Source organism: Pipistrellus hanaki (genome assembly GCF_964339955.1).
Source record: "Pipistrellus hanaki genome assembly, chromosome: 5".
In the NCBI taxonomy this organism is placed as follows: Eukaryota; Metazoa; Chordata; class Mammalia; order Chiroptera; family Vespertilionidae; genus Pipistrellus; species Pipistrellus hanaki.
The window spans coordinates 92,477,133-92,503,730 of record NC_140507.1 but is presented as its reverse complement, the minus strand read 5'-3'; the positions used below and the strand labels follow the sequence as shown (position 1 = coordinate 92,503,730).

Genomic DNA, 26,598 nt, shown 5'->3' with positions numbered 1-26,598 from the left:
GTTATCTGTCCTGGTGCCCAGGCACATTATGTTGTGCCCCAGAGGGGGTCCAGAAAAAGGGAAGTTACAAGTTACCCAGACATTTCAAGGGTGTGTTAGCATAGATGCAAAAAGACAGATGGGCTCAGTTAAGGTAAAGGGTGACCTTTTCAGTGAAGATACCATCCTAGGACTAGGACTTAACTGCCCACCATAACTGCTTTTAGTTAAAGTTTAACTTCAGACCATCTTGTGTGGTTACTGTAGGTCTCTGAGTCTGCAAGACTGTCATGCAGGCCTCCCCTGAGCTTGTCAGGTCAGCATGTGGCCTCTTTCATCCACACTAGGATAGACCATGTGTTACAAGTTTCAATAAATTTAAAAAGAATGAAATAATGTCAAGCACCTTCTTTAACTATATGCCATGAAACTAGAAATCAATCACAAAAAGGAAGCTGAAAATCAAAGACATAGAGGCTAAATAATGTTACTAAACAATGAATGGGTTAACAATGACATCAAGGAAGAAATTAAAAGATACCTTGAAACAAAAGAAAATGAGAACAGAGATTTCAAGATGGCTACAGAGTAGGTGAAGACTGCTCCCTGCTGGAAAACAAATCCGTTTCACTAAAAAAGAGATGTTGACAGGAAGCCAGGAAGGCTGGTCAACAACTTTAATTGCTCTAACCTTTAGTTGAGATTTTGTTAGCTGAAGCAGCCTCCACCTTGTTTGTCCCGTGAAAGTTTCTGTTATTTCCTGCCTAAGGGCTACATGTAAATTTCTGTCTATGTTGCCTAAGATGTTTTCCCCAAAGCCTCAATAAAAGGGATGGCAGGGCCAGAGCAGGGAGTAGTTCTCCCACTAGAGTTGGACTATCGCCTGGCCCCCCATATCACCAAGTTGAATTTCTTCAAGTCTCTTTTCATTTGTGTGCGGCCCTTCTCCAAAACCCGAACCCTGAATTGGAACTCTTTCCACACGGGCCGTGAAAGAGAGTCCTGCAGCTCCCGCCTGCTCCCAGCTCCAAATCAGATTTACAACTAAATTGCAGAGCAATCAATCTGACCAAGTGAAGGCTACCTAAACCAAAACATTATAACCAAGGACTACATAGTGCTGGAAGTCCTAGCCACAACAATCAGACAAGAAGAAATAAAAGGCATCCAAATTGGAAAGCAGGAAGTAAACCGTCATTATTTGCAGAGGACATGATATTGTACATAGAAAACCCTAAAACTCCAACAAGAAACTGCTAGATCTAATAAATGAATGTGGCAAAGAAAGAAAAAAAGGTTAATATTCAGAAATCAGTGACATTTTATTTAATTTTTTAAAAAATATATTTTATTGATTTTACACAGAGGGGAATTGAGAGGGATAGAGAGTTAGAAATGTCAATGAGAATCATCGACCAGCATCGACCAGCTGCCTCTTGCACACCCCCCACTGGGGATGTGCCCGCAACTAATGTACATGCTCTTGACCGGAATCGAACCCGGGACCTTTCAGTCCCCAGGCCGACGCTCTTCCACTGAGCCAAACCGGCTTCGGCCAGAAATCAGTGACATTTTATAACTAGAGGTCTGGTGCATGAATTCGTGTACAGGTGGGGTTTAGCTGATCTGCCCCTGATCAGGGTGGAGGTGCCGATCAGGGGTGGGATTGGGGGGGAGGAAGTGGTGTCAATCTAACTCCAGGTTAAACTCCCAGTTGAACTCCTGGTCGAGGGGATAATTCGTATTTTATTATATAGGATGAACTAATTCCTTCATTATCATGTTAATTGTTCCAGTTCCCCCCTAAGTATGTATCCATTCATTTTACTTTTTATCCAATATCAGGGTTTTCCCCCTGCTTTGCTTTCTCCCACCCTTGGGGGTCCCGGCCTGCAAGAGGGCACAGGCTGAGCTAAGGCACACGCACGTGCACACACCCGCCAGTGCACAAATGTCATGCACCAGGCCTCTAGTATAAAGATAACTTCAATGGGCACTGTTCCAATCACTTTACAGATGTCAGTTAATCTAACTTAACAACAACCCATGACTTGTGTGCTACTATCATCTTTATTTTGTAGATAGTAAACTGCTGCACAAAGATGTTGAGAAACTAATCCAAGTGGGTACTTGAATCATCAGGGGATCACTTTGCAAATTACATAATTGTCTAACCACTATGTTGTACGCCTGAAACTAATATAAAGTAATACTGAATATCAACTGTAATAAAATTAAAAAATACTAATCCAAGGCCCCACAAAGTAAGTGACAGAGCTGGATCCTAACAAAGCCTGGTGCCAGCGTTGGGGAAGAATCTCCCTCAGGAGATTATGCCTGGCAGAGACCTGGAGGATAACGAAGAATTATATCTGGATAAAGCCCTGAGACAGCAGCCCTAGATGAGGGAGAGAACAACATGTACAGACAGCCTGCTATGAGTATATCAGACTCCCATTCCAGATGAATGGTTCTGGCGGTTGCAGGATGGACTGAATTGAGGGCAAGTGATTCTTTAGGAAACTTTGATCATTGGGAGATAATGGGGTCAGATCTAGAATGGCAGAAACAGGGAAGAAGAAGGCCTAAGTCCGAGAAGATGAAAATCAGTGAGATCTGATTCATTTATGTACTCAGCAGATATGTGGGGAGCACTGGATGCATGTTCCCCACTAGGATAGAAAACTATGTGTACATGGACAGCACAGTTCCAACCATCCTTGCTTTGTGACACTTACAGTTCAAGTTCGGGCCCAGAGTGAGGAACGGGGGTTCCAGGGTGTGTTGAAGGTTCCATTAGGGCAGGTGATGTTCCTCAAACCAAACAGTGACCAAGTACTGAGGGGTGGAATCACTTCGGTGGATCTTGAACAGCACTTACTGAAGTAAAATAGAACACATCAAGCTGCCTTGAATGCCATAAGAATAATTTCCAGAAACTTTGTTTCTGTTACAGATGTGCAAGTGAGCACTGGATCAATATATGCAATATACTTTTTACTGAGGGTGAAGTAAAAGTAGTTTAAAAAAAACCTTAGAGAACCTTCAATGAACAGTAACCACACACCTATAACTCTGTACTCCTTAAGGAGGCTAATTATGTCTTACTTGTTTTTTGTTATTGTTGTTCCTATAACGAGGATAGATCAAAGTAGATGGATAAATAAATGGGTTAAGCATGCATAAGATGGATGGCTAGATGGAAGAATGAAAAATGCATGGATGGGCGAGTGGATGGCAAATGGAAGGATGAAGAATGGTAGGAGGGAAAGGGTATGCAGAAGTCTGAGGTACCCAGGGGTCGCGGGGCAGTGGAGATGAACACAGAAGTGAAGGTCGTGGGAGAAGTCAGCGCTGGGAAGCGGAGGCTCTGCAGACAGCAAGAAAGGGTGCACTGGTTTGAAAAGTTAAGGTGGAGGCACACAAATCCCAAAGACAGATACTTTGACCTTGCGGCCACTCCACGCCACCGCCAGCTCAGTCCCACGCGGCTCCTCTGTCCCACAGCGGGACCAGCCGCCGAGGACTCCGGCGGAAGCGCGAGGCGCGCGGGCCCTGAGCCGGTGGCGCACGCAGCGTGCTTCATGTCCGTCTCGGTGCCGGCTCTCCCGAGCGGCTGCGGGACCCTGTCTGCGTGGTGAGAGCGCATCTCACCCGCTCAACAGCTCCGCTTGCTCCTCAGCCTCACGCGTTCGCCGCAAGCTGTGCCCTCCCGCAGCCTCCAGGCTCCCGGCGGCCCCGCGCACCATAGAGATGAGGTCCGCCGACGGCCCAGACGGCCCTCCGTATGGGTTAGAGCGCCCCTCCGTCACTTCCGGTCGCCGGGAGCCGTTGGGTGAGGAAAGCGGCGGCTGAGGCACACGCCGATTGGGCAGACTCTGAGGGAGGGAAAAGCGTGCCGGGACCAGCGTTTGCTCGCTGAGCCTCGAAGGGGAACGAGGCCCGCGGCCCGGTCAACCCCGCTGCCCGCGGAGCGCGGCCGTGAACCTGGGCCGGGGCCTTCGGGCCTGGAGCTGGGAAGAGCCTGAGAGGGAGCAAGGCTTCTCTGCGGCCTGAGGGGGAAGAGAAGGAGTCGGTCTCATCCCCGCTCCTCGACGCCAACACCTGCAGATAGCGCATTGAGATGGCCGGCCATCCCACTACTCCCAACCCCGTGCAGACCCTGCAGGAGGAGGCGGTGTGCGCCATCTGCCTCGATTACTTCACGGACCCCGTGTCCATCGGCTGCGGGCACAACTTCTGCCGAGGGTGTGTGACCCAGCTGTGGGGCAAGGAAGACGAGGACAGGGAGGAAGAGGAAGGTGGATGGGAGGAGGAGGACGACGGGCAGGCAGTGGGGGCCATCGGTGGATGGGACAACTCCATTCGAGAGGTTTTGTACCAGGAGAGTGCTGACGAGCTGTTCCGGGACCCAGAGGAGGGCGAGCCCTGGGTCGGAGAGAATGGCATAAGGACCTGGGGTAACGTGAACTACGTGTGGGACCTAGAAGAGGAGGAAGATGGGGACTATTACCTGGGAGGCCTGGGAATTGACATCTACGAAGAAGAGGTACTGGGAGGATACGATGAGGAAGAACTGTATCCTGACACCCACCAGCCTCCTCCCCGGATCCCTCCGGCCCCTCCGCGGCAGTTCACCTGCCCCCAATGCCGAAAGAGCTTTACAAGTCGCAGCTTTCGCCCCAACTTGCAGCTGGCCAACATGGTCCAGGTGATTCGCCATATGTGCCCCACTCCGTATTCAGGGAGCCTGGGGGACGACAAGGGTATCTGCTCCAAACACCAAAAAGCCCTGAAGCTCTTCTGTGAGGTGGACAACGAGGCCATCTGTGTGGTGTGCCGAGAATCCAGGAGCCACAAGCAGCACAGCGTGGTGCCATTGGAGGAGGTGGTGCAGGAGTACACGGTGAGAGGCTTAAATTAGGGAATATGGAAGTTTGGACAGAAGTTGGGAGGGATGGGTACTTGTTAAATCTTTTGCGAGGGGGAGGGGGGCGCGGGTACAGAGGAGAAAGATGAACACATGTGAACAAAGGCTGAGGCTGTCTTCCCCAGAGGAAGCTAAGCAAAAACATGACAGAAGCTGACCATTGTCATTCCCTTTCAGTCAACCTAGGTATAAGGGATAGAGGTAACAGATCCCTAGTACTTAATTTCTGTCTGATGTGAGTTCTGAGTTTATCCCTAAGATTTCAGGACTCTTAACACATAGGAATGGAAAGCTGTAGTACTTGAAGATAAGACTTCTAAGCACAAGCAGTATCAAAACATAACTGGACTACTAAGAGCAGCTGGCCATGCCCCACTACCAATTGGCCATGTCCTGATCACTTTGCTTCCCTAGTATGATGTAGAGTGAAGGACTTAGGATAAGATGACCTATCTCATCTTATGCAGGTTTCAACCTATTAGCATTACTTTTTCCCTAGGCTTGTTACAATTAAGAGATCACGTGTGCCCTGGCCAGTGTGGTTCAGTTGGTCGAGTGTCGTCCTGTGCACAGAAAGGTCACCAGTTCAATTACCAGTCACGGCATATGCCAAGGTTTGGGCTCAGTCCCCAGTCAGGGTGCATGCAGGAGGCAGGCAATGGATGTTTCTCTCTCCCCACTCCCTTCCTCTCTCATATATATATATATATATATATATATATATATATATATATGGCACTGTTTACTTTTATCTTTTACTTTCCTCTTTGTCTTCCCTTCTTTGGATTTTGACTTGGTTAATGCCTTGCTTTCTAGTTCTCATCTGAGTATTAGAAAGTTGACTAAATGACAAGTCGGTATGAATGCTATCTTCCTTACCAAAACCTAGGTGATATGGCCCCTTGCAATACCAAGGAAGAAGAGGTTGTCTTCAGGCCCATAAAAGTCTTAACCTGGAGGATATTTAGTAGCAGCTGCTCACACCTCAGTAGTGCTTTACAATTTATAAAATGTATTTCCTCATGTTCTCCTACAGCAGTGATCTGTGGTTTTTTGCCAACTAATGGGTCTTAAAATAAATGAGTCATGCCCAGCATTATTTAAAAACTAAATAGAAAAATATCAGAGTGCATGGAGCAAAGGAAGGGTATCTATAAAAGCCGTTTAATCAGGTCGCTATGACATGCACTGCCCACCAGGTGGTGACACTAAACACAGGAGCTGCCCCACCTGGCGGTCAGTGTGTTCCCGCAGCCAACCTTCCTCAGTCCCTCCCCTATTTCCCCTAATAGGGCCCCAATCCCCAGCCAGGCCAAGAGACCCCATCCGTGCATGAATTCGTGCACCAGGCTAATAGTTGTTTTATAAAACTTATAAATTATATATACATATGTGTATACTTGGTCCAGAGTAAAAGGTATTGCTTACTCTGAGTTGCAGTCAAAACACAAGCAGAACATCATTTATTAGACATTATCCCACACACTCATTTTACAGTAGCTATTGGTAAGTGCACAGTTAAGATAAATCTTTACAGCCAAAACCGGTTTGGCTCAGTGGATAGAGCGTCGGTCTGCGGACTGAAGGGTCCCAGGTTCGATTCCCGTCAAGGGCATGTACCTTGGTTGCAGGCACATCCCCAGTAGGGGGTGTGCAAGAGGCAACTGGTCAATGTTTCTCTCTCATTGACGTTTCTAGCTCTATATCCCTCTCTTCCTCTCTGTGAAAAATCAATAAAATATATTAATATTTTATTTTTAAAAAAGATAAATCTTTACAAATCACTGCTAATTCCATATTAAGATGACTTTAAGGACAAACCCAAGCACCCACTTTCCACCAGCGTAATACTTAAATTTGCCTACAAACGGAGCTATGTTCTATACATCTGGGTTTTAGTACACTGAAGCTGAGGAAAAGAGATAACCATAACATTCCTCTTAGAATTTTTCTGGAAAGGATTTGAAACTGGAATTTTAATTAAAAGTCAGTTTAAACAAGAGAAAAGAGGTGGTCTCTTCAACTGGGAAGGTCAGTAACATATATGAAACCTGAAAATTATTTATAAACAAATTCAATTAAAGAAATTGAGGATAATCCCTTTTGAAATATAGAATATTTAAAACAAAACATTTACTCTTTTTTTAAATGTTTTTAATGATTTTTAGAGATAGAGGAAGGACGAGGGATAGAAACATCAATGAGAGAAAAATCATCAATCGGCTGCCTCCTGCTGGGGATCGAGCCCACAACCCGGGTATATGCCCTGACTAGGAATGGAAACAGCAACTTCTTGATTCCGGGGTTGATGATCAACTTCTGAGCCACACTGGTCGGGCTTACTTTCAAATACACACCAGAACTTAGGTATAGATAGCACTGCCAACCAAACATAGGAATTACAATGAAAAAGGTAAAAATCTTTTGTTTTATATAAGTTATATGTAAATTGATAGTAATTGACATATTCTTTCATTCTTTATACAGTTCATAGTTTTATAACTTGCTTTCAATGGTGAAGGCACATGATTTAGAATTTTACTGAACAAAAGTCTTATAATAGTTAACATTGTATAAAGAACCTTTTGTACAGTGGCTTATTTAACATACATTATCTATCTCACAGTTCTGGTTACATGAATTCTCTCGTCAGCTACTAATTCAATACAAATTTTTTATCTACTTTGGAGTGGTCAGGCTTTTTAGTTTTAGGCGTTATGAATAGAGTTGTTACTTATCAATTCAGGAATAGGAGAGAAAGGCATTCTCCCCCTCCTTCCACAATTTATATCAGCATTGCAGGGTATGGGGAGTTATAGTGGGTAGAGCAAGCAGCATTCAGATGAGGGCTATATTACTTAATGAGGTATTTAACAGGCTAGTTAGCCACACAGTTCATTTATACCAGTGGTCAGCAAATTCATTGTCAACAGAGCCAAATATCAACAGTACGATTGAAATTTCTTTTGAGAGCCGAAAATCAACTTCTGTGCATGGGCCACTAAGTTTCTGTACATGCGCATCCGCATGTGGTATTTTGTGGAAGAGCCACACTCAAGGAGCCAAAAAGCCGCATGTGGCTCGACAGCCGGTTTGCTGACCACTGATTTATACTACTGCATATCCAGGATAATTATATTGTTTTGAGGTCAATGTTTTGTTTTTCATTTCCATCCTATTGTTCAAAGTATTATAGATATCCCCTACCCCCTTCCTCTAATCCCCCTCCTCCCCTACATGTGCCCCCTCCACTTTCACCCCACTATTGTCTATGTCCATGGGTTATGCATATATGCATATAAGTGCTTTGGTTAATTTCCTCCCACTCCACCCTCCAAAGTCATTGTTCTTTTAAAGTTTAAGGTTTACTTTTGTATAAAAAGAGGCTTTTTAGCTCTGAAAACTTATTTACATCTTCCTTTTTGTCCATTCCATGAGTTAGAGTTCGTCTTGACTCTTCAAGCTAGAATCAGAGGATTATGAAAGTAAGATCATTTAGATTTGACCAAGGGCACCATTAAATGGTGTCAGGTTTTAAGCAGCAGATGGGTGTATAAAAAGATGAACAAAGAATTTCAGGGCTCAGGCATAGCTGGATGCCTGTATTGCCCTGCCACCCAGCTGCCATCCATAAAGTCATTCATCGCTCTGCAAGAGGGACCAGACGCTTCCATCACCAGTACTCCTTGTTTATGTATTTTCCTTTGATATAGCTAAAGATGACAGCCAATTTTTTTTGAGGTTTTTATCAAGCATATATTCGCATTATGATGTAGAAGATAGGGTCAACTTCTCCAGTTGAGTAATTTGTGTGTTGGGCAGTGACACCATGCCAAACACTGTTAAATTTATGCCATTAAAAAGTGTTCTGCAAAGCACAATTCTCTGCAGGTTTAAGATTGGACTGTATTGGAATATTAACAGGAATCTTCAAGGCCATGAAAACTTAAATAGCCCTTTTAATTGCAAAGGGGTAATTTGTGAAACCTTACATTCCAAATACTGTCACAACTTTAAGAAGAAATTGAGGAATCCCAGAATCTCTTCATTTACTTCTGCAGTTTTAACAACGAATTGATGACTGAGCATATCACTCTTCAGGTTTTAAAAAAACATCATCTCATCTTTCTTTGTTATTAGTTGAGATGAATCTACTGACAAAGGAAATTGTGCTTTGCTTATTATCACAGTTAGGCTTTAAAAACCATGGATGTGCTGTTTTCATAAACCCTGTACTTGACCACTAAAGACAATATTTTTGAAACTGTATCAAATACACTGAATTTGTTGAAAAATTATAGTATTTATTGATGGTGCTACAGCAATGGCATGTTTTAGATCTGTTTGTTTCGTTTTGGGGGGCAAAAATTGAAGAAAATTGGCATTCAAAATGTTCTGCAATAGTCAATGCCAACCATAGACTTCCATCTATCTGCCCACAATCTACTGGAAATCTTCAGCTTTGCTGTCGGCATCATTGTTTGAAAAAACGTTACATTTGATCCCAGTTTGCCTTGGGTTTTGAAGATGTGAATGCTGTTCAGTGTTTTCTATTATATACTGAGGTTCCTTGGTTGTTAAAGAACCGAATTCAGCTGAATTTATGGTCAGAACAACAGAATTTGGAACACCAATGACAGCCCTGATTTTAGAACACCTACAAGAACCTGTACTTTAAAAATTAAAACTTTCAGAATGTAACACATTGAAGTTTAAAATACACTGACCCTGAAATGTCCAGGAGCAAACACCAGCACTGCTCATTATTAAATACTTTAAGCAAAACTTGCCAAAATTCCAGCTACAGATAGCAAATTCATGCTAACAATGTGTAATTTTCTTGGTCAGTCTTTTGAGGACCAGATTCATGAATGTTATTTCAAGAAAAAAGTGAAATATACATAACTATTTTGGGTTGATGTATTCTTTGGTAGCTTTTGGGAAGAATGTGTTTCACACTGATATTTAGCTTTCACTGGAAGAACTTCAGAAGGATTTTATGGAACTCAAAAGTCTGATTGTTTTTACAAGCCAACTTCCAGATACTCTAAAGAAATTTAGATGTCAAATGACTAAACAGAATACTTCATTCCATTTTTTTCTTGTATCGTAAAAGCTTCTTTTTTCTTTTTTTGCTGTATCTAGCTGTGGGGTGAAAACAGTGAAAAGAATATTGTTAAACAGCTTGCGTTTTGTTGCATCTTCTACACTGCCCAGGAAAAAAAGTTAAGTTATAACTGTAACATGGTTATCACATCATCTGAATAAAGTTTTGCCTTCCAAGATTACCATTTTTTAAATTGATTTTAGTTGTGATACTTAATTTTGAAAATTTAAATATCACTGGAAGGAAAATGTAAGATTTTTAGATATGAGTAGAGGTGTGGGTTAGAAAAATGTTGAGAAAAACTGGTGTATCCATAGCCACCAGATGTTCATCAGTTTACTGCATGTCTTCCCTACTAGGTTTAGCTACTGACCACTGTATCACAAGTCAGACTGTTTATTTTTTTTAAAATATATTTTATTGATATTTTACAGAGAGGAAAGGAGAGAGATAGAGAGCTAGAAACGTCAATGAGAGAAAAACATCGACCAGCTGCCTCCTGCACACCCCCTACCAGGGATGTGCCCGCAACCAATGTACATGCCCCTGACCGGAATTGAACCTGGGATCTTTCTGTCCGCAGACTGACGCTCTACCACTGAGCCAAACCGGTTTCGGCACAAATCAGACTGTTTAAACTTGCTCCTCTCTATTCCTGTGGCTGTACTCGGAACCTCATTTTCACAGACTTGCTACATACCTGAAATCCTCAACTTCAATTGCACTATGATCTTAGCTCTTAGCTTTTAGCTTTCTGGTGCAGTTAAAAACACTCATTATACTAGCTAATGTTCCATCAACTTCTAATTGGTTTCCTTCCCAATTTATAAGATGCTTCCTAGCCTTATTTACTATCCTACTGAGCCTGAACCTTGTGATTGGTCTTGGCATGAAGAACTGGTTCATATTATGGTCTAGACCAGGGCTTCTCAACCTCAGCACTGGTGACACATTTTGAGTGAGCTAATTTTTGGTGGTGGGGAGAGGATTGTGCATTGTAGGATACTTAAGAATCTCTGGACGTATGTAAGTAGCACCACTACATCAGTTGTGACAACAGATGTCTCCAGACACTGCAGGATGAGATGTCAGGGGAGGAAGGCTACACAATCATCCCTAGTTGATAACTACTGTTGTAGATGCAGGGAAACTGGTTATATTCACAGACTAGTCTCACTCAGGCCCTATAGCCAGTGCTTGGCATAGAAGATTAGCCTTACCTAGCTGGACCCTTACTAAATATAGTCTTAACATTAGTAGGTTAATTGATAGGACCCAGACTTCTCCCAGCTCTTGGCATGCAGATGGCAGAGTCAGCAAGCCTTTTATAAACATTAGTGCTGCCTATGTCACTGACATTTGGGAGAAAAGGACAGTGACAGAGCAATATATGAAATCAAGATCTAGAAATGATTAGTAAAAAGCAAAATCACTTTATTTACTGTTTCAGCCAGGCCACAAGGGCAGTCTTTTGTTTAAGTATTATGCAAAACTAATACAGGAAATCAGAGACTGTCTATTCTTATCAGAGTGTGGGTGGCCCTGCATCGGTACATATGAATATCAGCCCCTAAAGTACTTCCTTAAAAGCTAAGACTCCATCCTAACTGGTTTGGCTCAGTGGATAGAGCATCAGCCTGCAGACTCAAGGATCCCAGATTCAATTCCAGTCAAGGGCATGTACCTTGCTTGTGGGCATATACCCAGTAAGGGAGTGTGCAGGAGGCAGCTGATCGATGTTTCTCTCTCTCAATGTTTCTAATCTCTCTCTCTCCCTCTGTAAAAAAATCAATAAAATATATTTTTTAAAAGGCTAAGACTGCCGAAACTGGTTTGGCTCAGTAGATAGAGTGTCGGCTTGGGGACTGAAGGGTCCCGGGTTCGATTCCGGTCAAGGGCATGTACATTGGTTGCGGGCACATCCCTAGTGGGGGGTGTGCAGGAGGCGGCTGATCGATGTTTCTCTCTCATCGATGTTTCTGGCTTTCTATTTCTCTCTCCCTTCCTCTCTGTAAAAACTCAATAAAACATATTTAAAAAAAAAAAAAAAAAGCTAAGACTCCCCTGCCATTGGCCATCAATCTCTGGCCACTATGCCATGCCTCCTGAAACTTTTATAGGACTTATAATTTCCTTGCTATTTCCCACCCCAATCCCTGACCCCTCTCTGAAAGTTATAACAGTGAAGTTATTACAAACATGTATTGACTAATAAAATAAGACTAGAGGCCCAGTGACCAAATTCATGCATGGGTGGGGGGCACAGAAAAGGGCTATCTCTCAACCCGGCCTGCATGGTCTCCAAATCCAGGACCCGCAATCCAAGACCGCTGGCTCCTAATCACTCACCTACCTGCCTGCCTGATCACCCCTAACCACCTCTACTTGCCTAATCAGCCCTAACCTCCTCTGCTGCCTGCCTGCCTAATAGGCTCTAACTGCTCCCCTACTGGCCCAATTGCCCCTAACTGCTCCCCTGCTGGCCTGATCGCCCCTAACTGCCTCTGCCTCACTCCGCACCCAGTATTCCCTCCCTCTGGCCAGCTGCAGGCACACAGGACTCAGGCTGGCTTTACCCAGACTGGCTGCAGCAGCAGGGGACTGTGGGAAGGCAGCTTTGCCTGGGCCACCATCACAGGCACCTGGGACTGCAGAATGGGCAGCTTGTCCCTCCCCTGGGCCAAAGCCACAGATGCTGGCACCCAGGATTGCAGGGCAGGCAACTTGTCCCTCTTTAGCTGGGCCCATTCCTCACTTACGAGCGCATTTCGCCTGGCTGGTCCCCATTCCTCTCTCCCCAGTATTGAGTGTTTGAGCTATGATCGTATGACAACCATTTGCATATTAGCTTTTTATTATATAGAATTACAAAAAGGGTGAGGCAGGCTTACTAGTCCTATACTAGATCTAATAGGACTTTCTACACTGATGGATGTGTTCTAAATCTGTACTGTCCAATACAGCAGGTACCACTAGCTACATATGACTTGAGCTCTTGAAATGTGGCTAGTGCAACTCAGGAACTGAATTTTCAATTGTGTTTAATTTTAATTGATTTTAAATAGTTATCCTTGGCCGAAACCGGTTTGGCTCAATGGATAGAGCGTCGGCTTGGGGACTGAAGGGACCCATTCCGGTCAAGGGCATGTACCTTGGTTGTGGGCATATCCCCAGTAGGGGGTGTGCAAGAGGCAGCTGATCGATGACTCTCTCTCATTGATGTTTCTAACTCTCTATCTCTCTCCCTTCCTCTCTGTACAAAATCAATAAAATATATTTTTTTTAAAAATTAAAAAAAAAATAGTTATCCTTGGCTGATGGCTAAAGTATGTTGAATTCTCCTTCCTAGGGCCCTAAAGAGTAATAGCAAGTCCAAAGGAGAGATGAAAATAAGCCAAAAAAACAAGTGCAATTTCTTTACCCAATCAGGAGAGAAAAGCTGTAAGAAGATATTTTAAGGCATATAAGGAGAACATATTTAAAAGGCTTTCTTGTATTTTTTAAAATATTTTAGCCGAAACTGGTTTGGCTCAATGGATAGAGTGTTGGCCTGCGGACCGAAGGGTCCCAGGTTCGATTCTGGTCAAGGGCATGTGCCTTGGTTGCGCGCACATCCCCGGTGTGGGGTGTGTAGAAGGCAGCTGATGGGTATTTCTCATCGATGTTTCTAACTCTCTATCCCTCTCCCTACTTCTCTGTAAAAAATAATATATATGTGTGTGTGTGTGTGTGTGTGTGTGTGTGTGTATTGTATATATATATTTGATTTTTTTACAGAGAAGAAGGGAGGATAGTTAGAAACATTGATGAGAGAGAAACAACAATCAGCTGCCTCCTGCACACCTCCTACTGGGGATGTACCCACAACCAAGGTACATGCCCTTGACTGGACTTGAACCTGGGACCTTTCAGTTCACAGGCCGATGCTCTATCCACTGAGCCAAACAGGTTAGGGTTTTATTGTATTTTTTTTTAATGTAACAAAATGGCCTTGAGCCAGTTTCACTTTATAAGTGAATGTGACAGGGTTTTAATAGAAATTAGCTTTAAAAAAAAAAAATTTGTAATAACCCCTTCAAAAAAAAAGCTGAGAGACTTGGGTCCTCAAAACAGGGAAAGTATAAATGAGGTTTTATTTGGTACATGATGTGGGGCAAAACCTAATATTAAGCAGGTAAGTGAATTCTTCCCTTTCTCACTTCACAGCAAATCCTGACAGAGGAGGTCTGGGAGCCCTAAAAGGGAAAGCAGTTTGTTTTGACAGTATTAATGAGAAAATTGAGAGATGTAGGAAGAACAGGGCTAAAAAGGAGACCATGAGAAATAATGGGTGGTGATATATTACATTTCTAATGACAGTTTTGGCCCACAAACCAGAGAGTCCTCAGAGGGACAGTATGAGAATTCTGTGCTTGGAGAAATGGCTCGTTTTTGCTGTGAGAAGTACAGGAGAAGCAGTAAGGCTCCTGTTATCAGACCTGCCAAGAGGAAGGACATGGCCTCTGAGTTAGTACTTTTCTCCCCCTCCCAAAGGGGGAGAATGGACAGCTCGGAGATTTGTATAAAGGAAGGCTTGCACAACCTGTATGGCTCAGTGGTTGAGCATCCACCTATGAACCAGGAGGTCACAGTTCGATTCCCAGTCAGAGCACATGCCAAGGTTGCAGGCTCAATCCCAAATTGGGGGCATGTAGGAGGCAGTCAATCAATGATTTTCTCTCACTGATGTTTCTCTCTCACCCTCTCACTTCCTCTCTGAAATCAATAAAAATATATTAAACACAGGAACTCTCATTCCTCCATAGCAATCTGATGTTCAAACTTGAGGCGTTCCTGACTTGTTCATCCTAAAGTACTTCGATCCAGAGTAGGTCTGAGGCTTCTGGTTGACAATTCCATTTGGCACCAAGATGGGCCCAGAAATACAAAGGGGGATCCATGTGGCCTGGAAGAGGCTCCCTGAAGGTCACATAACCCTTTATCATCTGCCATTTCCTTGGCACCCAGAATCCCCTCTCCCCCTACAGCAAAGGATGGAATTTCTCAGCAGACCAAGTGTGAGCAGGAAATACTGTCTCGTCTTCAGCCCTCTATCTTGTGGTAAGCTAACCAGCTTCAAGGTTCCATCTCAATACATTGTTCTGACCCTAGTTCATATGAAATTCTCTTGCTGATAATAAACTCAGAATAGGCACCTTGGGTCACAACTTTTATTTCTCCCCTACCACCTAATGCTGCTTTAAATCCTTTAATAAAGCCAAAAGCTTGCCTTCTCCCTTCATTTCTTAGAGGCCCAGTGCATGAAATTCATGCATGGAGCGGGGGACAGGGGGGTCCCTCAGCCCAGCCTGCATCCTCTCCAATCTGGGACCCCTAGAGGGATATCCGACTTCCCGTTTAGACCCGATCCCAGTTGATCAGGCCTAAACCAGCAGTCGGACATCCCTCTCACAATCCAGGACTGCTGGCTCCCAACTGCTCACCTGCCTGCCTTCCTGATTGCCCCTAATCGCTTCTGCCTGCCAGCCTGACCACTTCATAGTCACTCCCATGCCAGCCTGATTGATTGATGTCTTAACTGCTCCCCTGCCAGACTGTTTGCCCCCAACTTCCCTCTTACGCCGGCCTGGTCACCCCTAACTGCCTTCCCCTACTGGCTTCTTTCAGCTGCAGGGCTACCTTGTATCAACAGTAGATGTTTAGACAGTCCCACCTCCTTGCTGTCAGGTGAAATAAGAGTCCTGGCTGTCAGGTGGCAGGGAGCTCCTCTGACCAATGGTCAATTCTCTACGGGTGGGACTTCCTCCTCCCTGCTGTCAGACCACTGAGCTGCCTGACCAATGGCTGATTCTGTGGAGGTGGGACTTCCTCCTCCCTGCTGTCAGAGTCTGGGCCAGCACAAACTGGGACACAGCATCAAGTCCCCCTGTGCCAGAAGAGTCAACTCCCCCTCCACTTGTGTGTCCCCTGAATGCAACATCCAGTCTCATGGAGGGGCTGACAGGCCCAGACATGCCAGAGGCTGGGAGCAGTGAGGCTGGATCTGCCACTGGAGTAAGCAGATCCCGCCTGTCCACCTGGTCCCCAGGGCCCCTGGCCAGGCCTATAGGCCCAAACGATCCAGCCTCGCTGCTCAGCCCCGGACACTCCAGAGGTCACAGGGCAGCCAGGCTTGACCTGCTACTGGAGTGGGCGCATGACCCCTGGCCGGACACGCCAGGCACCTCTCAACCACACATCCCAACCACTGGTGGCGGGGATCCATGTGTGGGGCCTGGCCGCCTCCCAGCCGCACACCCAGTGCTGCCTCAGCTGGTGGCACGATCAGTTTGTGGGGGCGTGAGTGCCTCCCAACCAGACTGTGGGACTCCAGAGGGGTTGGACTGGGGGACTCTGGCGGGGCTGAGAGCACTGGACACCGCCATCTTGTGGCTATGGGCGCCGCCATTTTGTAGCAGATTGATGTCTAATTTGCATATTACTCTTTTATTAGATAGTATAGTCCTGCCTGGACCAGGCCTGCTTCCACAGCTTTTGACTCTGCACATCAGGTAAAGCACCCAAGGCCTAGGGGATCCCACAGTCCCTCTTCCAGGGAAGACTCAACAGAATGCTTTACGACCCGCTTCCTGCGGGACTGTTAGATCTCAGATTTCTGCCCAAGATGAACACCGAGTCTTTATCAAGAGGGGGGAAAAAGGCATGTGATTTCTTGTAATTACTGTTCCCAGTACTGATTAAATGCCACATCCCCACTTCTTACTAGGAGGAATGGACAGAACCTATAATTATACCCCCTTATTTCCTTGTTAGCAATTTTTTAAAGCTAATTCTTAGGCCTTAGTCATTAAATAATTTTTATATACATTCCAATACTAAACTCAGGAGTGAAGGTAGCATGGGGGAAGAGAGATGGATTGGAAGAGATATTCAACTCCTCACAAGGCCTTTGGTAAGTCATCAGTCCCTCCCTTCATAGGTCTCATGATCCTCCTAGAGACTCTCCTGTCCAGCTTTGGAACTCCTTCTTTCTAGTCTTACTTCAACCTAGCCTACACTGTGACAATCAATACCTTTTAGCAAACTCAAGTCTAGGCAGGAGAGATGAGAATCCTTAAAAAAAAAAAAAAAAAAAAAAAGTCCTTTGATTTCAGGACAAATTCCAATTTCCTTAGCACCACCTCTGGTTTCATTCTCTCCTCCCTTTTCTCTTGAAAACATCTCTCCCAAGCTTGCATGCATACCACTTGTATGCCTCTTCCCTGTGCAGTTCCTGTTTCCTGAACATCCTCCCTTGCATTAGTCACTTGCCATTTAAGTCTGAGGATGGCCACCAAGATTAGACTCTTCCACATGCCAGACTCTTTAGCTTGTGCTGGGAATGCAGCATGCTGGCAGAAAGGGAATGAAGGTCTCTGCTCCTTGGAGAAGGAATCACGGGCCTCTGGCAAGAAGTCCAAGGGGCTCTTCCCAGCTATGCAGGTCTTGTGGGCTTCCCTCCAGAAAAGGAAAGTTGAGACAGATTTCCTTAGAAGAACCTCTCTGATCTCCTCTTGGGATTCGAACCTTGTGTGGAATGGAGAAAATGCCTATAGGGTCATGAGAGAGGGGCAAGTCCAGGGGTTCTAACAAGTGGGGGAGACCCAGTTGAATTGCCAGGTGGATTGGTGGGGCTGAGCCCAGACCAAAAGAGTCTGGCTAAAAGAGTGTTTAGGGGTGGAGGAGGCTCTGAATACAGTTGGAATTTTCCCCAAAGGCCAGGTAGGTCCTCCAGCAGGCTTCCACCTCTAAGAGGCTAGAGAAAAGATGTTCTGGATGAGATGGACGCGATGGAGGCACAGCTCATTTTCAGATACATCACACAGCTGAGGGACGTCACCCCAATGGAAGGAGCTCATCTCTCGGCTCTCTTTGAGGACAACAAGTGAATCCAGACTCCTGATTGAGAGTGAGGAGTCCAGGCGAGCCCTTGAACTGGGCCAGATGGGGGCCCTGTATATACCTAGCAGTGAGCCACAGAGCCACTGGGGGAAGCAGGTGTGGGTGGGGTTTAACTCCAACTGAATCTGAGTTGGAAAGGATGTCCCACCCATGTCTCCACTCTTAGCTTTACCCAAAGTGGTCTCCAGCGTTGGGGAGCCACCTCCCTTGGCGCAAGATTGTCCCTCAGAGGCACTGTGGCCTGCATCTCCAGGGAGGGAGGAGAGGCTGGGCAGTGGTTGGAGGAAAACACCAAAGTGGGAAGCCCAAATGCCTCAGGCTCTAGTTGTCTGCAAAGTCCACTCTGTTCCATTTCTCTCTCTCCACTGGCATTGCCAGCTTGGACTGTGTGCTCCAGGGCAAAGTCCAAAGACCCCTCTGAGACCCAAAGAGGGGACACTTCCAGAACCATCTCACAGAGGGAGGGATCCATGCGGAAAGAGGCCCGTAGACCTGAGGGAGGTGAAAGGCATCTATTGTGGCCAGAGTTTAGCTCTCGAAAACAATGCGGGAAAGATGCGGGAAGTAGGGGCTAGCCTGAGAATTGCCTGCCTCTGGAAAGGGGCCTGGCGATGCAGAAAGGTTCCACCCTTGAGCATGAGTGTGGGGGACTTGGGAGACTCATTTCAAACCTGGGCTCCTGGCCCTGTCTCAGGGGTGCTGATTCCACAGGGGCTCCTTGGGCTAAGTTCAAAAACCAAATGAATTTTCTCAAGTGGGAAAAATATAATGTGACTATTGATGTCTTTGGGAAGTGGAGGAGCAAGTGCTCTTAAGAGCAAAGAGGAAATCCTCTGCGTATAAAGACCAACAGCCAGGGAAACCCTTACGCAGCGAGCATCTACTCACCCAGATAGATGGAGTCCCTGGCCTGACCAGTCATAAGCAGCGAGCTGATACTGGGGTGGGTAAAGACAGGGGGTTGGGGTGTAGCACAGTGTTAGAAAAGTTAAAGGTTGGAGTGCAGGTGGCTACCTGGATGAATCATCAAGCTGTAGAGGTGCAATCAGGACAGAGCCCTGAGGAAGGAGGAGAGTCTGCAGGCCACCAGAGGATCAGGTGCTCTCAAGGGAGGGATCATGGCCCTTCTCCACAAGCCTGAGCAGCCACAGCCTATGGCGGCTTTGTCACTGCCCCTCACCTAACTTCTGCCCTCCTTCCCCAAGGCCATCCAGCATGTTGCCAAGGTCCTTCCCTGAGGCTGTGAGGCCCCCAACCACCACCTCATTTTCAGTCTCAGCTTCTCCAACATTCCAGCTCTTTCCAACAGACACATTTCCTCCCATATACCTTCCCTCCAAGTGGAACATTAATTTCTCCCTATATCCACTGGTATCTGTCCCACATCTCCTTGTCTTTGCTCCCTGCCCACAATATCCCTTCCCCCAGCTCCATCTAACCTCCAAAAACGGGTCCCACCTCCCCAAGACCTAAAACAGGGCCTGGTCCCCAAGAGGTGCTCACTAAGTAAGCGGTGCATTACTCTGCCACGCATTCTTCTGGCCGCTTTATCTGTCTTAGTTCACTTACTCTCCACACCACCATGTGAGGTGGGTACTTTAACTTCCCACCTCATTCCGCAGGCCTGAAACTAAATTTATTCAGTACACAGAAAAGTAAGTACTTGTGCACAATTCTCTATTTTGCCTATAATATAACTGCCATCATCCTGATCTGTGCCCCGCCCATTAAAAAAACATTTGAGCCCTGGCCGGGCGATTCACCTAAAGCAGTGATTCCCAAAGTGGTCTATATCGACCCCCAGGGGTCTATGACAACCTGCAAGGGGTCTACATCAGCGGGAAAAAAATTGGGGGGGTCCATGAAATGAAAATGGGGGTCCACGATAATGGATCTCAACATACACTGATAGTACCTATTTACTTACATTATATTATCTTATAATATAAAAACATATAAATTATTTATAAAAGTACCTATGAAGTAAAAAATTTATTACATATGTTTATAAAATTGTGTAAGTTGTAGGATAAAAACCTGCACATAATGATATACCAGTATCATCTTGTTACAAGCATTCGCGCAGTAAACATTCTTGCCAATTTTTGTCTCAAAGCTTCACGAACTTGCACCGACTTGTTCAATTCGTCACTCTATAAATATGAATGTGAGAAAAATACGTTCATTCGTTTCCTGAATCTTGAATAGGAAAGTGCTGAGAAAATATTTAAAAAAATATAAACTGGTAGTTTATCATACAAATTATAGTGAATCAGTGTTATTTTGTTTGAGAATGCCGGAGAAAAGTAGGTACATTATTTTTTATTAAATTTTAACACTAAACTTCACTACAGTTAGAAATTTACAAAAAAAATCAATATCAGGTAAGTAGGGGGTCTACCCAAAACGGAAAAACATGGCAAGGGGTCTACGGCACAAACAAGTTTGGGAACCTGTGACCTAAAGGCTGAGTTCAATTCCCCGTCAGCCCCTCAGGTCCCCCCTGGCGGTCGTGAAAAGGGAGGCAACCTTGATATGGATCGCTCTCTCCTTCCTCCCTCTCTCCCTGCCTGCCTGTCTTGCTCCTCCTTCCCGCTTCCTCTCTAAAAACCAGTAAACATATCCTCAGGTGAGGATTTAAAAAATAAGCATTTGAGGGGGCGCTGCCAGCATTCTCGTATCAGGGATGCGCAGCAGTGGGAAGCACACGCACCCGCAAGCTCAGCGGCTCAAAGGGAGGGCGGCAGGCAGGCAGCCAGGGGATCCTAATAAACTGCTTACCTGTCCAGGGCATGTCCCTCCGGGCCTTTCCGGGAGGTCGTTAGGCCCGGAGCCGGCTTTCGACTGAGTCCCCGGAGATCAGAACCCGGAGACCTTCCTCTCTGACCCGCCCCGTTCCTGCCCCCGCGATCCGCGCTGGTGAGCGGCCCGCAGCCGCACACCGGTTTCTCCTCGCCCCGGCTTCCCGCTCTGGAACTCGTTCTTGCCTCAGTCTTTCCGGACACGGCGTGTCTCACCCAAAACCATCGGGACGTAAACCTCTTGAGGGAAAAGCCGCCACTGCGCATAGAAATCTTTTAGGGCTTATTAGTCCTGGGCACCGTTTACATTAAAATATGCCAGTTACAATTGCGCCCTGGATATTAAGACCCCCTAGCGCGGCCACGCGGGGCGCGGCGCGCAGGGACCCGGAAGTCCCTGCAGTACTCAGGGATTTGCCTGCACGTCCCTCTTCCGGACTTCTCAGACTTCACGTCCCAATCAGCACTCGAGAAGCATGTTGAAACATGGTGGTCTTGGTTTCAGAATATTTATACACGTTACCAAATTACACTGTATGGTGTGTTGTCATTTCACCTCGCTCTATACTCTACGTGGCGCCGCCATCTTGCGCGGAATTGAATCATGGGGGCCGCCATTTTGCAAAGAGGGAGGGTATTTCCGGTTCCGGCGGGGGATGTTCTCTCTTTTCCTCGCAGGGCTGCGGCGGTGGTGGTTGTGCTGCTGCTCTCTCTGAAGTATCCAGGTCCATCCTCGTCGCTGCGGCGACACCCACACCCGCCACCGCCATGACTGAGCAGATGACACTTCGTGGCACCCTCAAGGGTCACAATGGATGGGTGACCCAGATCGCTACCACTCCCCAGTTCCCGGACATGATACTGTCCGCCTCTCGAGGTACGAGCTGAGATGCGGGGCGGAGGATTGGAGGATAAGAGAGGTTATACCTGTCGCATGGCTGGGCCAGTGGCACGCGGCTGGGAAAACTGGGTGGAAGCGGTGTGCGGACCTGTGCCCAGGCCTCAGCCGGGATGCAGACATGAAAACAGGTCAGCAAATGGCTGCCAGGAGGATTTCAGGATTGGGGGCTTTTTTTATTTCTTGCCTGCCTCCCCGCCGGTGTGTTTTAAGTGCTGGGGAGCCTACGGGTCGTGCGGGGCGGTGATGACACCAACATGCCATCTGAGTGCTCGTGCGGAAAACCAGAGGCTGTTTCTGAGCTGCCGCCGGCCCTCTGCCCAATGGGAAGTGGGTGGACACCGAGGGGGCTGCGCGGAACTAGTCCCCGGCCGGCCCGAGCCGGCCCTTTGTCTTAGGTTTTCTTCTCGCCTGCACCTGAGTGCGTTGGAAAGCTTCTTGCTTCTTCCGTTTGCGCCCACACTCAAAAGAGCTGAAAGATGACCTGATCGTGTCTGGTGCTTAATCGGAAAGCGTCCATGTACAGGTCTCGGTGAAAGCATCCACCAGGGAGCGAGTGAAGCGATTTGACTAGCTGCACACTGCTGCAGCCCACATCTAGTCTTCCCACACCTGAGCTTCTGTGTTTTGCATTAGACGTCAGATAAGACTGAAATAGATGTTTAAATGGCTGGGTCAGGAAAGAGCGTCCCTAATCTCTGGTGAAGTTAGGCACACCTGGGTTAAATTCATGGTATTGCTTAGCCCCACTTGGTCACTTGGCCTTGGCTGGTAATGTGCTCAGGGCCGGCAGTTTCCCTCCCTGCCTGTCCTTTGTTAGATTGCAGACCCACCGAGGACCTTGAGGCATCCTGAATTGTCCAGTAGGTAAGCAAGTGGTCTGTAAGATTACTCACTGAGCTTCCTTTCCTGTTTTACTTACCTGTAGACAAGACCATCATCATGTGGAAGCTGACCAGGGATGAGACCAACTACGGCATCCCACAGCGTGCTCTTCGGGGTCACTCCCATTTCGTTAGTGACGTGGTCATCTCCTCAGATGGCCAGTTTGCCCTCTCTGGCTCCTGGGACGGAACCCTTCGCCTCTGGGATCTCACAACGCAAGTAGCTGCTCTCTTAGCTCTGGGGGGAGGTAGGTTCCCATGGGCTTTTCCGTCCCTTGTGGGAACTATAAGTCCAGAGAGCACCTAAGAGAGGGATCTCGGGGTGCTTGCGCTCTCTCCTTGTTGATTTTCTTTTTCTATATAAAAGTGCTGAGGAATGGTCTGGTTGAGTAGTCTTGCCAGATATTGCCATTGAGGCGGCAAGAGTTTGAACAGGTTCTGCCTTGGGAACATAATGGAGGATCCTGGTGATGACAGGCGACATTGTCAGCCAACCCCAGGTGGGAGTGAGGACATGTCCTGCAATTCTGAAGGGAGTCCTCTGGCGGGTTCTTACCGAGGGCCTGCTGTGTGCAGGTCCACGTCGGGGCTGGTGAGGAAATGCAGCTTCACTGGAAGCTTGCAAAGTGTGTCTGGGCAGTGACCAAGTCCTTCCTCGCAGGGGCACCACCACACGCCGATTCGTGGGCCATACCAAGGACGTGCTGAGTGTGGCCTTCTCCTCTGACAACCGGCAGATTGTCTCTGGCTCCCGAGACAAAACCATCAAGTTATGGAATACTCTGGGTGTATGCAAATATACTGTCCAGGTAAAGTGAAGACACGTGTTATGGTGCTCTCCCACCCTCTGAACCTGGGCCTTATGTGGTGACCCCAGGCTTCATCTGATGAAAGTTTCATTGATCTTGAAGGTTTGGGTTTGGGGATGAGAAAACAGATTGTCATTATAACTGAGAAGTGGGGTCAAGAGTTTCATGGACGGGATGGTTTTTCCTAATTTCATTTTCATCTGTAGGATGAGAGCCACTCAGAGTGGGTGTCTTGTGTCCGTTTCTCGCCCAACAGCAGCAATCCCATCATCGTGTCCTGTGGCTGGGACAAGCTGGTCAAGGTGAGCTCAGAGCCAGGGCGTAGGGTCTCTGCCAGCTGGAATGTGTTGTTCCTCCTCCCAGATGGTCATACACTTTGAAAGATTTGTCCCTCAGTTTACTTTTCTTCCTAGTTTATCTAAAATAGCCAATTGATGGCCCTAAGTCCATTATGAAGCAACAGAGCATTTCTTGCCTGTTTTAATCCTAATTGTCCACAAGTAGCAAGGCCTTTTTTTGGTCACTGAATGAAAAATGGCCACCAGATCCAGGAATGCTTTTAAACGAGTTTTAAAGGCCCTTTTGTTTGGCTAGAGCTCTTCTGACTCGACAGCTCCAGGGCCAAGTTCTTTATCTATGACCACCACCACCCCTAATTTAGGTATGGAACCTGGCAAACTGCAAGCTGAAGACCAATCACATCGGCCACACAGGATACCTGAACACTGTGACCGTTTCTCCAGATGGATCCCTCTGTGCTTCTGGAGGCAAGGTACTTGGGCCAGGAGTCTCCTAAACAATGGGTACAGTGTCTTAGAAAGAATACTTGACAATAAGATAGTAATCTAAGAAAAAATATTTCCAAAGATTGCTTTCTGAAAGTGACATCTTGAAGGCATACTGTACTGTTCAAAAGAAATAGGTCTTCAATAAATCTGGTTTCTTTTAAAGCTATTGATGACATTAGGATTTCACCTAACAAACGGTAGTATGATTTAGATCACAGACTCTTGGTAGTTTTGGTGAGTTGGGTGGTGCATTAAAGGAAAGGTATAGAGGTAAATAATGCTTCTTCAATCATTGGTTTTGGGGAAGTTTAGGGTACAGGAGCGGGGTAATTGAGATAATCTTGAGACAGCTGGGGTTAACATCTGGAAGAGGTCACATTACCCTGACTCAGCTTTGCTCTCTCCCAGGATGGCCAGGCCATGCTGTGGGACCTCAACGAAGGCAAGCATCTGTATACACTTGATGGTGGGGACATCATCAATGCCCTGTGTTTCAGCCCCAATCGCTACTGGCTCTGTGCTGCCACTGGCCCCAGCATCAAGATCTGGGTGAGTAGGGGCTGCAGTTGAGGACAGGTACCTGGCTATACTTTAAGCCATGGCATCAATGTGGTGATTTCCTGAACAATTGCTGTCAGATTGTCAGTGGAGGCCCAGCAAAAGCTACTTAAAATTTCCTGGGTTTAGGTTTACAATGATTAGATCTTTGCCTACTTAAAGGAATGGCTAAATAGAGCAGCTTATTCAACCACAGCGCAGTTGACATTTTTGTCTGAATGTTTGACAGAGGGGTGTAGTAGTCCTGTGTATTTTAGGATGTTCAGCAGCAAAACTGGTCTTTACTCACCAGTAAGTGCCTATAGTAGACTCCCTTAATGACAATCAAAAATGTCTCTAGGCATTGCCAAGTGTGAGTGCAAAAATATCCTGTTGAAATTATTGAGGTATAAAGTGGCTTTTGAGAGGGCACTTCTGTCTTCTGTTTGGTTTTTTTTGGGGGGGGGGGGGGTGTTGTTTTTTTGTGTGCACGTGTGTGTGTGTGTGTGTGTGCGCGTTTAGTATCAGTGGCATTAAAGTGCAAAGAATTGCCTTACCTCCATTTTGCTCCTTCCCCAGGACTTGGAAGGCAAGATCATTGTAGATGAATTGAAGCAAGAAGTTATCAGTACCAGCAGCAAGGCAGAGCCACCCCAGTGTACCTCTCTGGCCTGGTCTGCTGATGGCCAAGTAAGTAGGTGTACCATTTAGCGGGAAGATGGTGGTCTAGAGCAGCAGTCACCAATGGGTGGTCTGTCCATGAGGTCCCGAAAGGTTGGTGACTGCAGGTCTGGAGGGAAGTGATTACCTGCTTTCAGTTCAGTTTAATTTGACCAATTTACAAGCATATTAGTTCTTCCTCTAGGAATAATCACCCATAATGTAGTTAGAAGACTGGGGATCTAATGGGACTAGAGTTTCATTACCCTGACACCACTCATTTCTCCTTTGCAGACTCTCTTTGCTGGCTATACAGACAACCTGGTGCGAGTGTGGCAGGTGACCATCGGCACCCGCTAGAAATATATGGCAGAGCTTTAGTAATAAAATGATTTTCTGGCTTGTAGAAAGCGTCTTTTCTCTGATTAGGGAAAAAAACTGCTTCTTTCCATTCTGGAAGCAAATGCCAAGTAAACAAGGCTTTGGGGAAGAGGGAGAAGTCAGACCATGTTGGGTACCCCCATTCATAATGTCCTATTTCATGTAGATCCTCAATGCTTTTTAATGTTTTTATTGACTTGAGGGAGAGAGAAATATCCATCTGTTGTCTCCTGCATGCCCCCTACTAGGGATTAAGCCTGCAACCTGGGCATATACCCTGATTGGGAATTGAATCTGCAACCTCTGGGTACATGAGGTAAGGCTCAACCAACCGAGCCGCTACACCAGCCAGGACCAGGTCCAACTCTCTTTAACACACACACATGCGCGAAGAATTTAACAGGTACATTTTGTTTTTCTTCCAAAGGGAAGATTAAAAAACTTTCTGAAACTCCAGTTGTTAACATAGTCTACTTCATATTGGGTTTTTTGTTAAGCTAGAGACTTTTTAATAAAGGCAAGTCAACTCACCAAAAGAACTACCTAAATCCTTTTCACTCCTCCCATACAGGAGATTTAAAATTATATACAGTGGTCTGGAATTACTCAATCACAGAACTGGTATTAAAATAGCCCGTATACATACATAGACAGACACACTAGAGGCCTGGTGCACGAATTATGCCTAGGTGTCCCCCAGGGTAAGCTGCTGGGATCAGGCTGAAGTCCACAGCCAACACTGCCTGCAGCTCCTTCCTGCACCTGGCGCCCTCCGGCACTGGGCCAAAACTGGCTCACCGGCATCCCCCAAGGGGTCAGGTTGTGAGGGTTCGGGCCAGACTGAGGGACCCTACTGGACCCAGGAACATAATTAGGGTCAGAG

At 46.3% G+C, this 26,598-nt stretch overlaps 2 protein-coding genes across 5 annotated transcripts; both read left to right on the top strand.

Moving 5' to 3' along the window:
• The first annotated feature begins 3,502 nt into the window (after positions 1 to 3,502).
• On the top strand, positions 3,503 to 16,706 carry TRIM52 (tripartite motif containing 52). Of its 4 annotated transcripts, XM_084885287.1 has the most exons (3): positions 3,503 to 4,885; positions 15,044 to 15,116; positions 16,510 to 16,706. In XM_084885287.1, exons 1-3 carry the CDS (start codon positions 4,103 to 4,105, stop codon positions 16,569 to 16,571), a joined length of 918 nt encoding a protein of 305 aa, XP_084741413.1. In that variant the 5' UTR covers positions 3,503 to 4,102; the 3' UTR covers positions 16,572 to 16,706. The 4 variants fall into 4 exon arrangements, with proteins under 4 accessions (XP_084741413.1, XP_084741414.1, XP_084741412.1 ...); XM_084885288.1 differs by lacking the exons at positions 15,044 to 15,116; positions 16,510 to 16,706 and adding an exon at positions 10,055 to 10,464 and having other exon boundaries at positions 3,554 to 4,885; XM_084885286.1 differs by lacking the exon at positions 16,510 to 16,706 and having other exon boundaries at positions 3,555 to 4,885; positions 15,044 to 15,285.
• A 4,683-nt stretch (positions 16,707 to 21,389) lies between these two features.
• RACK1 (receptor for activated C kinase 1) lies at positions 21,390 to 25,744 on the top strand. Its single transcript, XM_084885280.1, has 8 exons — positions 21,390 to 21,635; positions 22,585 to 22,756; positions 23,202 to 23,349; positions 23,556 to 23,651; positions 24,011 to 24,121; positions 24,546 to 24,686; positions 25,254 to 25,364; positions 25,629 to 25,744. Exons 1-8 carry the CDS (start codon positions 21,527 to 21,529, stop codon positions 25,692 to 25,694), a joined length of 954 nt encoding a protein of 317 aa, XP_084741406.1. The 5' UTR covers positions 21,390 to 21,526; the 3' UTR covers positions 25,695 to 25,744.
• Positions 25,745 to 26,598: the final 854 nt, after the last annotated feature.